Source organism: Gorilla gorilla, chromosome 21 (genome assembly GCF_029281585.2).
Source record: "Gorilla gorilla gorilla isolate KB3781 chromosome 21, NHGRI_mGorGor1-v2.1_pri, whole genome shotgun sequence".
In the NCBI taxonomy this organism is placed as follows: Eukaryota; Metazoa; Chordata; class Mammalia; order Primates; family Hominidae; genus Gorilla; species Gorilla gorilla.
In genome coordinates this window covers 48,660,252-48,677,145 of record NC_073245.2, presented here as the reverse complement: position 1 = coordinate 48,677,145, position 16,894 = coordinate 48,660,252, and the positions used below count along the sequence as shown (strand labels likewise).

At 52.9% G+C, this 16,894-nt stretch overlaps 1 protein-coding gene across 12 annotated transcripts in view; it reads right to left on the bottom strand.

Moving 5' to 3' along the window:
* Window positions 1-16,894, bottom strand: part of DLGAP4 (DLG associated protein 4) — a 161,680-nt gene that overhangs the window by 64,796 nt on the left and 79,990 nt on the right. For 6 of the 12 annotated variants that reach the window (XM_019016943.4, XM_019016946.4, XM_055373452.2 and 3 more), the window contains one exon: window positions 16,479-16,719. In XM_019016943.4, the coding sequence (XP_018872488.1) occupies window positions 16,479-16,719 (241 nt within the window). The other 6 variants (XM_019016951.4, XM_055373457.2, XM_031004841.3 and 3 more) reach the window with 3 other exon arrangements.

Here is a 16,894-nt window from a genome sequence, read left to right as displayed (position 1 = left end):
CGAGCCAGCTGTTTACCCTTGGGCAAGCTCCTCTCCCTCGATGGGGCTGTTTAAAGACAGGCTGACAGTTCACAAAGCGTGTCTACACATGTTTCATTTGATCATCATGACAACAGTGTGAGGCCAGCACAATTATCCACTTTTTACAGATAGGGAAACTGACAGAGAGGACAAGGGTCTCACTCAAGGTTACACACCTTGAAGCTGGCAGAACCAAGGCCCCAGAGGTTAGACTACCAAAGCCAATCCTCAGGGTGGTCAGATTAAGAAGTCCTCTCCCTGCTCATCCTGAATCGAATCTCAGCAAGATCCAGGCAGCACAGACCTTTGTTCACTTGCCCACTCTGGTGTTCTGCAAAGTTCTGGCCATGAACCCCACAGCCTAGCTGCCTAGGAGGCTGACCCCACCCCCACCCCCCTGCAAAATTTCATTACTCAAGCTGGCAAGAACGCAGCCCCCACACCCAGCCGGGGCTAAATAAACGTCCAAATGATATCACATCCTGCCGGCTCCAAAATAGCCCGGCCTGCCCACAAGCGATCACAAAGTGCCAGGCCATGCGGGGCCAAGTGGGCAGGGATGCCCAGCCCGTGGTGCCCTCCACACACTCAAGCAACTAAAGCAGAAGCCTCAGAGCAGGAAGGCCCCCCACTCCCTCCTCCGCCAGACAGCCTGGCCCCTCCCTCCTTTCCCCCCTTTGTGGGAGGCCCCAGAGCCCCCTTGCCCTAGCGCCAGCCCTTGCCCCAGCGCCAACCCCATGGAGCCTCGGCCGCGGCCAGCCTGCGGGCCAACTCCGGCCCGACCCGGACACCCCACCACTCACATTGCTTCAAGAGCTCCAGACACAAAGCCATGAGGGCCGGATGGGGGTCAGAGACCCAGAGACCCGGCAAAGACAGAAGAAGGGAGAGGGAGACAAGGAACAGAGAGAAGGGGAGACAGGGGGCTAGGGCAGAAAAAGCAAGGGGGGGCCAAGGGCCCCAGGCAAAGAAGCAGGCTCAAAGGGGGGCCTTCAGAGCAAGAGGCACAGAGTGGCGAGACCACCGAGACAGATGTGGGGGCACACAGGGGCAGGGAGAGCAAAGCAGAGGACCCCGATCCCGAGAAGTGGGGGTGCTCGGAGACCTGAGAGAGAACAAGGAGAGACAGCGACAGGGGACAAACAAGGGGAAAGCAGAGAGGAGCTCCTGAAGTCAGGGAGCTGAGGACATATTGGGGGGTCCCAAGGAGAAAGACCCCAACTTGGGACCTAGGAGCTCCCAGTGGATACGGGGAACACCCAGAAGAGGGAAAGCCCAGGGGCAATGGGGGTTCAGAGGAGGCGAGACCCCAGCGATTTGGGGTGCAGAACCCCCAAAGGATGTGCAAGAAACTCACGGGGAGCCCTTGGGGAGAGTGGAAGGTGTTCTCAAGGGGAACCCCAAAAGATCTGGGGGCGCTCTGAGGGGGAGTCCCGAAGAATGGGGTCGCCCAGAAAGGGCGGCTCTGAGGGCTGAAGAGCGCTCTGAGAAGGGGACCTGAGATGGGGAGCGAGGGAGGGGCTGCGGAGGAGCGCGAGGGCAGAGACAAAGAGACAGCGAGCCGGGGAGAGACAAAGCGGGCGGAGCGGGGACACAGGCTGGAGGACTGGCGGCTGGACAGAAGGACGGAAGCGCGGGCGAGCGGACGGACGGACGAACGGACAGACGGGGAGGAGGAGGAGGGCAAGGGCGAGGGCGGGGGCGGGGCAGGGCCGGGCCGGGCGGGGGCGGCGCCCGTCTCCTCGCGGGGCCGCGGCTGCTCCGGGCGGCGCTGGGCGGGCCCCGGGCGTCCGGGCTGAGGAGGCGGCAGCGACGACGTGGACCGGACAGACGGACGGAGTGACGGACGGACTGGCGGCGGCGGCGGCGGCCAGCGGCGGGCACTCACCCTCCTCCCTCACGCAGCCCGGCCCGAGGCTCCGGTTTTGTACGCCTGAGGGGCGGGGCCTCCGGGTTAAAGTCCCGCGCCTGCCCCGCCCCTCCCCGCCCCCCGCGTCAGCCGCGCGCGCGTCGTCAGGGACTCCCGGGCCGGGCAGGGGCGCGCGCAGCCCGCTTGGCATGTGGCCCGGCGCGCGCAGCCGGGCTGGTGCGCAGGCGCGCGGGCCGCCGCGTCCGGCCCACGCCCAGGCCGGCCGGCCCAGGAAAGGAGCGCGCGCCCACGTCGGCACGCGCATGCCCGAGCATGGGGGGCGGGGGGGGCTCCGCCCCTCGAGCCGCCTCGCGAAACCGGTTCCAGCTGGAGCGCGACGCATGCTCTGTGCGAGAGGTGGACCGAGGCGGGAGTTCCCACCAGTTCACCCCAGCGACACCTCGCTGTAAGGGGGGAACCGAGGCTCTGAGGAAGCTGCCCGAGGTGGCCCTCTCACCCCTGCATAGTCAGATTGGCCCTCTGGTCCTGGCTGCTCTGCGTCCTAGGTGTATCTAGCTGTCCTCGCCACTGCATCCTCCCTTTGCTTTGCTAACCCAGAGTCCTAGAGATTGGGTTCCAATCCCGGCTCCGCCTCTAGAAGCCTGTGTGATCTTGAACAACACCCGCATTCAACTTCCCTGAGCCTTCCATTCCTCCCCCGTAAAATAAAACAACAAGCACACCTACGATCTCATGGAGGGCAAAGTGACCAGCTTGAGCCGGGTTGGCAGTAGGTGGTGCCTTCACGCCTCCTCGCCTTCCCGGTTCCTGGCTTCTACCCCGCGAGTCCCCTCTCCTCACTGAATCCAGGTCCTGTCGCTGCCTTGTGGGCCTCATCTCTCCAGGCCGCACCTATGGTAGGTCTGCCAGACGCAGACCCAACTCTTGTTCATGACCTGCCTTGCTGGGTGACCTAGGCAAGTCCTTTCCTTTCTCGCATCTGTTTTCCAAAAAATGGAGAAAAGAATTTTTGACATATCAAAATAATTTGAGCACTGGCGAAGATGATAATGTTTCCAATACCACTGTCATGGTTTTTGCATTAAGGTGTAAAAATAATAAACGGAATTGAGGGTTAGCCAACCGTTTTGAATCCAGGCACTGTGCTAAGCACTTTGAAGGCCATCCTATCTCAGTCATTTATGCTACGCCTGTACTATTCACTTTAAGTTGGTTATTTTTATTTTTTGTAGCGACAAGGTCTCACTCTGTTGCTCAGGCTGGTCTTGAACTCCTGGGCTCAAGGGATCCTCCCACCTCGGCCTCCCAAAGTGTTGAGATTACAGGCGTGAGCCAAGGTTGATTTACTTAGGAAGAAAACAAGGTACATTTGTTATGGGCCCTGACGACCCAAGGCAGCACACACAGCATGAGATGAAATATCATTATTCCACTTCCACCCTCCCAAATTTAATAACACACTCCCTGTGTGACCTTGAACAAGTCCCTTTCCCTCTCTGGGACTCACCAGCCCTATCTGTTTCCTGGAGAGAAACTGGACCAAGGCAAGATTTTTCAAACTGTGGACCGTGATTGACACCCTGAATAGAGATCACTGCGGGCACCAACTGAAAAAGCATATTCTGGGCCGAGTGTGGTGGCTCACGCCTGTAATCCCAGCACTTTGGGAGGCCAAGGCGGGAGGATCACCTGAGGTCAGGAGTTCAAGACCAGCCTGACCAATATGGAGAAATCCCGTCTCTACTAAAAATACAAAATTAGCCGGGCATGGAGGCACATGTCTGTAATCTCAGCTACTTGAGAGGCTGAGGCAGGTGAATCGCTTGAACCCGGGAAGCGGAGGTTGCGGTGAGCCAAGATTGCGCCATTGCACTCCAGCCTGGGCAACGAAGGCGAAACTCCGTCTCAAAAAAAATTAATTAATTAAAAAAAGACCAGCCTGGGCAACATAGGGAGACCCTGTCTCTACAAAAATTTAAAAATTAGCTGGGTGTGGTGGCATGTGCCTGTGGCTCCTCAGCTACTCAGGAAGCTGAGGTGGGAGGATTGCTTGGGCCCAGGAGGTCAAAGCTGCAGTGAGCTGTGATCCTGCCACGACACTCCAATTTGGGTGACAGAGTGAGACACTGTCTCCAAAATAAAAAAATAACAAAAAAGAAAAGCAGATTCCTGGGACAGAACTCAGGCAGTGTCAAACAGTGTTTGTATTTTACCAAATTTGAGACCCTTGGGCTAGGAGATTTTAACAGTCCCTTCTGATGGTGATGCTTTAGGGTCCCAGAAGATATTTATGGAACATCTACTGTACTCCAGTACTGGGTCCTTCCCCTAAGAGCTCCCCAGTCTGGCTGGAACCCCTACAAGGCAGAGTTGGCTGGACCACAGCCTGAGATGGGGCACAGACAGGACTCACATGCTCCCCCTCCCTAATCCCCAGCCTGGACCCCAAGGCTCCCCGTCCGGGGGGTGAAGATGCTCCTCTCCCAACTTCCCAGATAGTCACTGTCCTGTCTCAGGTGCCAGAACTGGCAGTTAGAGGAGTGAGGGCTGTCCCCACGCGACCTGGCTGTGTAACCATTCCTTCTCATCACCCCTTAGCTGTTCTCCTTCACTCTCACCCACATCCAATCCACCAAAGAATCCTGTTGACTCCACTTTCAGAGCCCTCCCAGGATCCAGTGAGTTGTCACCACCTCCCTCACTGCCACCCTGCCTAAGCCACCATCATCACCCTGGTATTCCCATATCACCCACTTCTTGCCCCTCAAACGTGGCTCCATGTAGCCCCCTGAGTAGTCTTTTTTTCTTTTTCTTTTCTTTTTTTTATTTTGAGACGGAGTCTCGTTCTGTTGCCAGGCTGGAGTGCAGTGGCGCAATCTTGGCTCACTGCAACCTCTGCCTCCCAGGCTCAAGCGATTCTCATGCCTCAGCCTCCCGAGTAGCTGGGATTACAGACCTGTGCCATCACACCTGGCTTTGTATTTTTAGTAGAGAGGGGTTTTGCCAGGCACGGTGGTTCATGCTTGTAATCCCAGCACTTTGGGAGGCTGAGGCGGGTGGATCACCTGAGGTCAGGAGTTCAAGACCAGCCTGACCAACATGGTGAAACCCCTCGCCATTGCACTCCAGCCTGGGCAACAGAAGCAAGACTTCATCTCAAAAAAAAAAAAAAAAAAAAAGATATGGGGTTTCACCACGTTGGCCAGGCTGGTCTCAAATTCCCGACCTCAGGTGATCTGCCTGTCTCGGCCTACCAAAGTGCTGGGATTACAGGCGTGAGCCACCGCACCCGGTCTGAGTGTTAAAGACACACACCAGGTCATGTCACTCTTGTGCTCCAATGCCCCAGTGGTTCCCCCTCGTACTCAGAGCCAAAAGACAAAGTTGTTTCCACAGTCGGTGGCCAGACCCAACCCTCCCCTCCCTGTCCTTGAACCTCACCTCTCACCATGGCTCTCTCCTCAGTGCTCTGCTCCCCACCAGCCTGTCAGGCACCTCCTGCCTCAGGGCCTTTGTACCACTCACCCCCCGCCTGGAGCGCTTCCCAGCACTGCTTATTCCCACACTTCCTTCAAGTCTTCACTCAATCTGGGTGTGGTGGCTCATGCCTATAATCCCAGCACTTTGGGAGGTGGGGTGGATAGCTTGAGGTCAGGAGTTCGAGACCAGCCTGGCCAACATGGTGAAATCCCATCTTTGCTAAAAATACAAAAATTAGCTGGGTGTGCCTGTAATCCCAGCACTTTGGGAGGCCAAGGTGTGCGGATCATGAGGTCAGGAGATCAGGACCATCCTGGCTACCACGGTGAAACCCCATCTCTACTAAAAATACAGAAAATTGGCCGGGCCTGGTGGCTCATGCCTGTAATCCCAGCACTTTGGGAGGCCAAGGCAGGCGGATTACCTGAGGTCAGGAGTTCAAGACCAGCCTGGCCAACATAGTGAAACCCCGTCTCTACTAAAAATACAAAAATTAGCCAGGTGTGGTGGCAGGTGCCTATAATCCCAGCTACTCAGGAGGCTGAAGCAGGAGAATCGCTTGAACCAGAACCAGGGAGGCGGACGTTGCAGCCATTGCACTCCAGCCTGGGGGACAAGAGTGAGACTTTGTCTCCAAAAAAAATAAATAAATAAAAATAAAAATAAAAAAAAAATTAGCCGGGCGTGGTGGCGAGTGCCTGTAGTCCCAGCTACTCAGGAGGCTGAGGCAGGAGAATGACATGAACCCGGGATGCGGAGGTTGCAGTGAGCCAAGATCGCGCCACTGCACGCCAGCCTGGGCAACAGAGTGAGACTCCGTCTTAAAAAAAAAAGTCTTCACTCAACATCTCCCTCTCAATGAGCTGTACCCTAGCCGCCCTGTTTATACCTCAGCACCCCTCCCTGCACTCTGCCACCACTCCCAGGACCCCTTATGCTGTGCCAACTACCAACAAACCACACACTTATTTATGTTTATTGTTTTGTCTGCCTTTCCCCTTCCCAGTAGAATACAATCTCCATGAAGGCAAGGATTTCCATTTTGCTCACTGATGGTACCTACAACACAGCCTGGCCCAGAGCACTTGATCAATAAACATCTATCAGTGAAAGATGCCTGATTGCAAGGCTCAGGTGCTTAACCACCATGCTGTAGGGCCTCCAAGGTTCTATTTAAACACCTTCATCTCTCTTCCTTTGGGGTGACTTCTCTACCCCCTGAGGGGATACAGAATGCCCCTGTCTTGTCTCAAGAGTCTCAATCCTGGGATTGGAGGCCTGCCCACCAGTCCTTCAGTCCTGGTCACTATTTCCCCCAGAAGGGTGAGTGGATCTGCTAAAAACAGGACATGGAAGAGTGAGGATCCATATACTCAGCACACAGTAGGCACTCAATTCATCAGGCATGTCGTAGTCCAAGGCTTGGTGGACCCCAGACAGGAAGCCTGCCTTCTGCCCAGCGTCCTCTGTGGAGAGGTGTCTGTTTCAGCAGTAGGGAATTGTGGTTCCTCATTACTCATTCTGGGAAGGCCTCCTGGGTCCTCCCATTATTCTCTGACCCTATGGCCCCTGTCCTGATCTCACTGTCACTTACCTAGACCACTGCACCCACCTGTGAGTGGCCTCTCAGCCTCTAATCCATCCTGCCCATGTTGCTAGAGGACTTCCCTGCAACTCCTGTAACATACCTTCATCACCCATGCTTGTACCGCTTTACCAGGACTGGATGGCTCCCACGCACAGGGGACAATGGAGAACCCAGGGCTTTGAAGTCAGGCACACCCAGGTAGGAAACTGCTCCCTGACCTACTAGCTGGGTGACTTTGACCTTGATAGATAATCATCTTCTCTAGGCTGATGTTTCTTTGTGAAATATCTGTAAATGTGTGTGCATGTCTGTGTGTGTGCACGTGCATGTTGGGATAAGTGGGTTAGATCAGGAATTGCAGATGTATGTAACTCTTCTGGCTACAGCAGACATCGTGAATCGATGGTGGCACCTTTCTTTGCTTAACCAAATCTCAGAACTGAGCTCCAGGGATCAGAGATGACACATGGTTGAAGTCCATTTGCAATCTCCGGACATGATGGTCTTTGAGTTTCCTCTTAGCCCTGACACTGTGGAGACTAGAGGCGTTGGGCTGACAAGAGCCTGCGGTGGAGTGAGGGGACAGGTGGGCCCAGGGTAGGGTTGACTGGAGGGTTGACTGTGTACTGCAATTTTATCAACCTCCCTTCCTGTATACAGAGTGTGTGTTGGGGTGGGGGGAGGTTAGGGGTAGGAGGGCAGTCAGAGAAGAAGCTGGGGGATGGAAGATGGGACAAAGAGGGGCAGGCATAGCAGCTGGTGCCTGGATTGTCACAGATGGGAGGTACCCATGGGTCCCCAAACCAAGGCCTCATAACACAGATAGAGACTTTGAGGCCCAGGGAAGGGCAGGTACCCACTCAAGAGTGATACAGAACTCAAGGTCCCTGAGCAAGGAGCAAGGGTGGTTCCCAGGCCTTGAGCCCATCCCAGGTCAGCCTAGAGCCACAAGCACTGTCAGGGAGTGAGCCCAAGTGTGTGTGCCTGTGTGCTTGCACACACTCAGGTGCACAGAATGCAGCTGGCAGGAGTGGGGGTACACCCTGCAGCCCACCACCTTGCCTGCCCAGGCCCCTGGCTGTCATCACAGCCTCCCTGTGATTCAGAGGGAGTGGGAGAGACACAGAAAGGGAGGACAGGGAGGAGGGCCAGAAACTGAGAGGGAAGGAAGGCAGAGAGGGTGGGAGGGAGAAGCAGAGAACTGAGGGAGACAGACAGAAGGCAAAGATGGTGGGGGGAGAAAGAGGGAGAGGAAGGGAGGGGAAGCTGGAAGAAAGAGAGGGAGATGGCAGAGTAAGAGGAGGGAGGGAGGAGGAGGGAGGCTGTTCTCCTTTCTTCTTTTTCTCAGAGGCATAGAGAGAAGAGAGGCAGGAGGGGGCAGACTGGGGAGTGATGGCACCCCTAAGCCCCCTCCTAGATAGGTCCTTTGGCTGGGGAGGGGCACGCATCCACAGCGGCTGCTTCTCCCACCATCCCAGCTAGAGCTGACCCCACCTGCCAGTCACCTGCCAGAGCTATTTCTGGAATGTGGAATCTGGGTCAGACAGGGGGAGGGAGAACAGGGACAGCAGTAGTGGCACTGGCAGTGGGGAACTGGCCAGGTCCACGTGGGTGGGCGGGCAGGGAGGCAGCTCCTCACCCTGCCCACGCCCTGCTTGAGAGGGGCTCTCACTGCCTCAATAACTGCCGCTCCCCTACATCAACCCACCGGCCTGCACAGGACCTGAGTGCGCAGATGCATCTGTGAGAAGGACAGAGCTTTCATGCCCTTCAGCAACGTGGGGGCTCAGAACAGCCCTGGGGGTGAAGAAAGGACCTGATTGCTCACTCCTTGGAGACAGATGCTGAGGAGTAAGGGGGCAGCCTTCTGAGCAGGGGTGACCCTGTAGGGAGACAGTGGCTGGATGTGCAGTGGTGAGGATGTGCCTGTGTGTGCTGGTGTTTGTCTGTGGAGGGAGTGATTTTGGGCAGGCTCACCATATATGATTGTACAAGTTTTATACTGATCAAGGATGCTACATATCGGGGGGAGCCATTCACCACACAGACATAATTTAATTATATAATTATTATGACAAATTTCTGGCAAATGGAAGTAAAGGACCTTATTCTAACAAAAAGTGTGACATGACAATTTTTCAACAGATGGCTGTTAAGTGTCTTAAGGAGTGCCCTTTCTTTCTATCTTTTCTTTTTTTTTTGAGACAGAGTATCGCTCTGTCGCCCAGGCTGGAGTGTAATGGTGCGATCTCGGCTCACTGCAACCTCTGCCTCCCAGGTTCAAGTGACTCTCCTGCCTCAGCCTCCCGAGTAGCTAGGATTACAGGCGCCCAGCTAATTTTTGTATTTTTAGTAGAGATGGGGTTTTGCCATGTTGGCCATTCTGGTCTCAAACTCCTGACCTCAGGTGATCCACCCACCTCGGCCTCCCAAAGTGCTGGGATTACAGGTGTGAGCCACCCTGCCCGGCCTCTTTTTTCTTTTTCTTTTCTTTCTTTCTTTTTTTTTTTTTTTTTGGAGACAGAGTCTCACTCTTATCGCCCAGTCTGGAGTGCAATGGCGCGATCCCGGCTCACTGCAACCTCCGCCTCCTGGGTTCAAGCGATTCTTCTGCCTCAGCCTCCAGAGTAGCTGGGATTATAGGTGCCTGCTACCACGCCCAGCTAATTTTTGTATTTTTAGCAGAGACAGGGTTTCACCATGTTGGCCAGGCTGGTCTCGAACTCCTGACCTCAGGTGATCCACCCGCCTCAGCTTCCCAAAGTGTTGGGATTACAGGTGTGACCCACCGTGCCCAGCCTCTTTTTTCTTTTTTTTAAAGACAGAGTCTCATTCTGTTACCCAGGCTGGAGTACAGCAGCATGATCATGGCTCACTGCAGCACGACCTCCCAGGCTTAAGCAAATCCCACCTCAGCCTCCCAAGTAGCTGCGATCACCATGCACAGCTAATTTTTTTATTTTGTAGAGACAGGTTCTCACTATGTTGCCCAGGCTGATCTTGAACTCCTGGGCTCAAGTGATCCTCCCACCTTGGTCTCCCAAAGCATTGGGATTATAGGTATGAGCCACTGCACCCAGCCTCTGTTTCTTTTTAGACAGGGTTTTGCTTTGTCACCCAGGCTGAAGTGCAGTGGCTAACTAAAAAAAAACTTTTTGTAGAGATGGAGTCTCACTATGTTGCTGAGGCTGGTCTTGAACTTCTGGCCTCAAGAGATCCTCCCTACGGTGCTGGGATTATAGCACCGTGCTCAGCACTGTACCCGGCCTGAGCTTGCTCCTTTTGGCTGCATTTGTTAAGGACTTACAAGACAAAGGGGCCAGGCGTGGTGACTCACGCCTGTAATCCCAGCACTTTGGGAGGCCAGGGCAGGCATATCACTTGAGGTCAGGAGTTTGAGACCAGCCTGGCCAACATGGTGAAACCTCGTCTCTACTAAAAATACAAAAATTAGCCAGGCATGGTGGCGCATGCCTGCAGTCCCAGATACTTGGGAGGCTGAGGCAGGAGAATGGCTTGAACCTGGGAGGCAGAGGTTGCAGTGAGCCGAGATCGTGCCATTGCACTCCAGCCTGAGTGATAGAGGGAGACTCTGTCTCAAAAAAAAAAAAAAGACTTACACAAGAAAAAGGCCAAGCGCAGTGGCTCACGCCTGTAATCCCAACACTTTGGGAGGCCGAGGCGGGCAGATCACTTGAGGTCAGACGTTCAAGACCAGCATAGCGAACATGATGAAACCCCACCTTTACTAAAAATTTGAAAGTTAGCTGGGTGTGGTGGCACATGCCTGTAATCCCATCTACTTGGGAGGCTAAGGCAGGAGAATGGCTTGAACTCAGGAAGTGGAGATTGCAGTGAGTCGAGATCCTGCACTTCAGCCTGGACAACAGAGCAAGACTCTGTCTAAAAAAAAAAAAAAAAAAAAAAGATTTACAAGAAAGGGAGGAACTCAAAAGAAATAGCTAGGCCAAGTGCCGTGGCTCACACCTGTAATCCCAGTACTTTAGAAGGCCAAGGTGGGAGGATCACTTGAGCCCAGGAGTTCAAAACCAGCCTGGTAGAACATAAGGAGACCCCATCTCTACAAGAAATTTAAAAATTAGCCAGGCATGGTACTGCATGACTCTGGTCTCAGCTACTCGGGAGGCTGAGGCAGGAGGATCGCTTGAGCCTGGGAGGTCGAGGCTATGGTAAGCTATGACCATGCCACTGCACCCATGCCTGGGTGACACATGGAGATCCTGTCTAAAAAAGTAAAAAATAGCCGATCTTCAAGGAGTGTTTAGAGGAAAGGGAAGGAGACCAGAACTTTCTTAGTTGGAAAATAAATTTGTCAACTCCAGCCCCTCCAGAGTAAACCATTCTCAAATTAAGATACAGCCTCGTTAGGCACGGTGGCTCATGCCTGTAATTTCAGCACTTTGGGAGGCTGAGGCAGGCAGATCACCTGAGGTCAGGAGTTTGAGACCAACCTGACCTACATGGAGAAACCCTGTCTCTACTAAAAATACAAAACTAGCTGGGCATGGTGGTGCATACCTGTAATCCCAGCTACTTGGGAGGCTGAGGCAGGAGAATCACTTGAATCCAGGAGGCGGAGGTTGAGATGAACTGAGATCGCGCCATTGCACTCCAGCCTGGGCAACAAGAGCGAAACTCAAAAAATAAAAATAAAAAAATAGAGCCTCAGGGCAAAGATCAAACCAAGGTCATGGCCAGTTAAGATGCCGTATGTGGACAGGATCAAATCAAAGTGTGGTTATAATATCTCTTATTAACACTCTAAAAATAGTAGAGCCAGGCGTGGTGGCTCACACCTGTAGTCCCAGCACTTTGTGAGGCCGAGGCGGGTGGATCACTTGAGGTCAGGAGTTCGACACTAGCCTGGCCAACATGGTGAAACCTTGTCTCTACTAAAAATACAAAAATTAGCCAGGCATGGTGGCACACGCCTGTATTCCCAGCTACTTGGGAGGCTGAGGCATGAGAATCGCTTGAACCTGGGAGGTAGAGGTTGCAGTGAGCCGAGATCGCGCCACTGCACTCCAGCCTGGGCGACAGAGAGCGAGACTCTGTCTCAATCAATCAATCAATCAAGATACCAGGTAGCAGATGCTACTATCTGGTCAAAAGGGCCTACAGAAAGCTTAAGGGCATGGTCCCACAGAAGCCCAAAGTAGGCATCAAGTCAAGAGAGAGGCATGACTCAAAAACAATTATGGGTATGGCTTTTGGCACTCGAAGTTACATGGAATCAAATACATAGAAAACTCATCAAATGTTTGAGGTAGGTGCATGGGTAAAATTGACCAGCTTAGGCTAAAGGGAGTAAGACCATTCAAGATGCAAAAGACATCTAGCTCCCCAACTTTCTTTAGGAAGGAAGCAAGCTAAGAAAGGTGTTCCGCTCCCCAAGGCTATATTCTCCAAGTTCTCTTTAGAAGTGGCCAAAAATGCTGATGGAGAAGGAAGGGCTTTCAGAGAGCAGAACCAAGAGCTGTGGAGAACAGTAGACTAGAAGATCAACCCCAGGGAGAACTTGTACCTAATCAACAAATCTCAACGCATTTGCCCAACAGTTGCTCAGAAGGACTTCAGAATTGCCATGGATCAGTAAGTCTCTGAATCTCCACTTTCCCCTTTTCTGAACAGGAGTATTAACTGCAGTTATCCTGTTCCTGTTTCACCACTGTATGCTGTGTGGTTGGGGAGGGTTAGACTGTAGGGTAGATAAGTAGTTTCTTTAAAAAATTAAAAGTCAATTGTTCGACAGAAGCCACATCCAGACCTGACATAGATCATAAGAGTCTGATCCAATCTCATGATTGGATGAGACTTTTGGGGGTCTTGGGAATAAAAGTTTTCTACCTGGGAAGGGCATGAGTAAATACAGCCAAGACAGTGGATCATGGAACATAGAATTGTTGACCCTGATTCTTTTTTTTTTTGAGACGGAGTCTCACTTTTGTTGCCCAGGCTGGAGTGCAATAGTGCGATCTTGGCTCACTGCAACCTCTACCTCCCGGGTTTAAGCGATTCTCCTGCCTCAGCCTCCCGAGTAGCTGGAATTACAGGTGGGCACCACCACGCCTGGCTAATTTTTGTATTTTTAGTAGAGACAGGGTTTCACCATGTTGGCCAGGCTGGTCTCAAACTCCTGGCCTCAAGTGATCCACCTGCCTCGGCCTCCCAAAGTGCTGGGATTACAGGCATGAGCCACTGCGCCCACCCAGACCCTGATTCTTTACCTCTCCCTGTGGCCACACCCTTTGCCATATGAATATAGTTTCCTACACAAAGGTGAGCAGATACTTCTCCATCCCTTGTCTATGAGCTCAGTCATATGACTTGTGTTGCCAATAGGATGTTAGCAGGTATGACATGAGCAGAGGCCTTGAAATGTGCTTGTTTGGTTAGTTAGGCTTGCTCTTCTGTCTTCTGCCATCACCATAAGGAGAACATGCCCTGGCTAGACCACTGATCCCAGGAGGACCCTTTGGTCCCAGGAGGAGGATGAAAGACATGTGGAGCAGAACTGTCCCAACTGACAAACTTGGGAGCAAGAAATAAATGTGAATTGTTGTATTACACTGATTTTGTGGTTGTTTGTTATGCAGCATAATTGTAGCAACAGCTGACCAATACAGGGACCCAGGCAGTATTGGGACACGTAGCCCATCCCCTATCTTTAGTCCGTTCATGAGTGACTGGGGTTGGAAAAACTGGTGAGGGATGGTTTATTTGAAGAGAATTGCTAGGGGTGCTGTCTATCCCTCCAGGCCCACTTCATGCTTAGAGAACTTCGCATGGGTGTGAGGATATGGGGGATGTTATCCTTCACCCACGGCCCCTTTGGAACTGTAGCAGAGTGCCTGGGACAGCCTGGGAGAGCTCTTCTGGATGTGGAGGCCACAGAACCTGGGCCTCAGCTCCTGCTTGGAGACCTTGAAGGTGGAGAGGCTGGCAGGGCTACCGGTAACAGCAGGACTAGAAGGAAGGCTGTAGCGGGCCAGTCTGTATTTTCGGAGGCTGTAGCAGACCAGTCTATACTTTCAGAGTCCCATAAGGCAAAGGCCCTTGTTTTCAAATACATTAAGTGGTCACCAAGAGGGAAAGTAGGGCTGGAGTTGTCTTCAGAGGATTCTACCCAAGATGCCTGACTAGCAGGGCCAGGTGCCCTAGCAGAAAGAAGCTGAGTGGCGAGGAGGCAGACTGCCAGATGGAGAAGCTGAGGGGGAATAAGAAACAGTGAGGTGAATGAAGATCGCCCATGCCGGGAAAGACGGCACTGGGGACCCTGCAGGGTGCGAGAAAGAGCCAGTATGTGGCATCAGAGAGTCCCGATGCCAGACGACACCTCCCTGGCTACCATCCCTTCCCAAGTGGAGGAACCAGAAACAGAGGTGAACAAGGAACAGAGAAGACATTTATTTACATCAAACACCGGTTGAGCACTTGAAGCAGTGCCTCTCTTCCTACAACAATCCAACCCCAATTGCTTTTTTTTTTCTTTGAGACAAGGTCTTGCTCTGTCACCCAGGCTGGAGCGCAGTGGCTCAATCTTGGCTCATTGCAACCTCCACCTCCCGGGTTCAAGCAATTCTCATACCTCAGCCTCCCAAGTAGCTAGAACTACAGGTGTGCACCACCACACCCGGGTAATTTTTGTATGTTTAGTAGAGATGGGGTTTCACCATGTTGGCCAGGCTGGTCTCGAACTCCTGACCTCAAGTGATCTGTCCACCTTGGCTTCACAAAGTGCTGGGATTACAGGCATGAGCCACCATGCCCAGCCCCCAATTGTTTTTGATTTTCAGGAAGCTCAGAGTCAGGTCTGAGAACCAACAATAACAGCTACCACTTACCAAGCTTCTACCACAAGAAAGTCCCTGCCTAAACATGTCCTATGCACAGTCTTGTTTCATCTCCCTAAGAGCTCCCTGGAGTCTGGCTTATGCCCTCAATTTATACATGGAGAAACTGAGGCTCAGGAAGGCGAACTTGCTTGCCAGAGTAAGCTCAAACCTCTCTCTACTATTGATAAACAATAAATTGTGCTGTTTTTCCTTGGTTTTGATTTTCTATTATTATTATTTTGAGACAAGGTCTCGGTCTGTCTCCTAGGCTGAAGTGCAGTGGTGTGAACACAGCTCACTTCACCTTTCATCTCCTGGGCTCTGATGTCCCTCCTGCTTCAGCCTCCTGAGTAGCGAGGACCACAGGTATATGCCAACCCGACCAGCGAATTTTTTATTTTTTTAGAGTCCGGGTTTCATCATGTTGCCCAAGCTGGTCTCCAACTCCTAGGCTCAAGTGATCTGCCTCGGCCCCCCAAAGTGTTGGGATTATAGGCGTGAGCCACTGTGCCCAGCTAATTTTCTATTATGTCTTTTTTTTTTTTTTGACCATCTTAATAATACTTAATAAGGTATACATGCGCCACGGTGGTTTGCTGCACCTATCAACCCATCATCTAGGTTTTAAACCCCACATGCATTAGATATTTGTCCTAATGCTCTCCCTCCCCTTGTCTCACACCCCCCCCCCCACCCCCCTGATAGGCCCTGGTGTGTGATGTTCCCCTCCTTGTGTCCATGTGTTCTCATTGTTTACCTCCCACTTATGAGTGAGAACATGCAATTTTCTATTATTTCATGGCTTGCTCAGTTATACAGGGTCCCCTTTTTTCTCTGATCACATACGGGTTATCTTCAGATGATTTAGAACAAGAATCCAGGGCTGGGCATGGTAGCTCACGCCTATAATCCCAGCACTTTGGGAGGCCACGATGAGCAGATCCCTTGAGGTCAGAAGTTCGAGACCAGCCTGGCCAACATGGTGAAATCCCATCTCTACTAAAAATACAAAAATTAGCCAGGCATGGTGGCATGTGGCTGTAATTCCAGCTACTTGGGAGGCTGAAGAATGAGAATTGCTTGAACCTGGGAGGCAGAGGTTGCAGTTAGCCAAGATCATGCCACTGCAGTCCGGCCTGGGTGTGGAGTGAGACTCTGTCTCAACAACAACAAAACACCCAAGAATCCAGAAGGTATTCCCTGATTGTGTATATGAGAGAAGCCTGTAAACACATCCCTTTGAGAAGGCTCAGTGCAGACCCCACCCTCACTGCAGGCTTCTCTGCAGGTTCCAACCTGCCCTACAGGTTTGCCTACCTGAACTAATTCCAAGAGGCAGGTCAAGCTGCAGTAAGCCCTGACTATAGCAGGTGGCTGCTCTAAGCCAAGGAGCAACCAAGTGCCCCACAAGCTCCAGCCCCTCCAATACCTCCCATGCCCCCCAGGGGTGGCATCTGCCTCTGGGACCCCCATTTGAGCTCCAGTGGCCAATTGGCTGGAAGTTCAGCTCCAAGGCCTCCTGCTTTTGCTCTCAACCATCCCCCTGGTGCGGGCCAGCCCGAGACAGATTCCTCCCTGTATCCTCCCAGGCTGGCCCTCCAGGCATGGTCCTTGGGGTCCCCTTGAAAAGAAAAAAAACCCCTTCCCTCATCACAGTACTCACTCGGAAGCGTGCGACTATTGCTGAGGCTGCCGGTACTGGGCGGTGGGGAGAGGGACTGCAGGGAGACACTGTCCTCCTCCTGCGAGCAGCCTGCCTGGATGGCACGCAGGTAGCTGTGGCTGCGGGAGCGGAAGTAGCTGGGCAGTGGCAAGTCAAGCGTCTCTGCCGCTGTGGACTCTGCTTCACTGCAGGCTGACTCGCAGGCCGCCTCATACTGGTCACTCAGCTCTGCCTCCCGTACCTGTCCAGGCAAAGGCAGGCATGAGGGAGCTGGCTATCTTGCCCATCTTGGGGGGAGAGGTTCTTGGTGGTGGACTCAGGGCAGGGCTGGACAGTCTGTGGGGTCTGACCTCAGCCCACCCTTGTCCATCTCACTCAGCGTATGGGATGGGGAGATGGAGCCCTTAAGAAAGAAA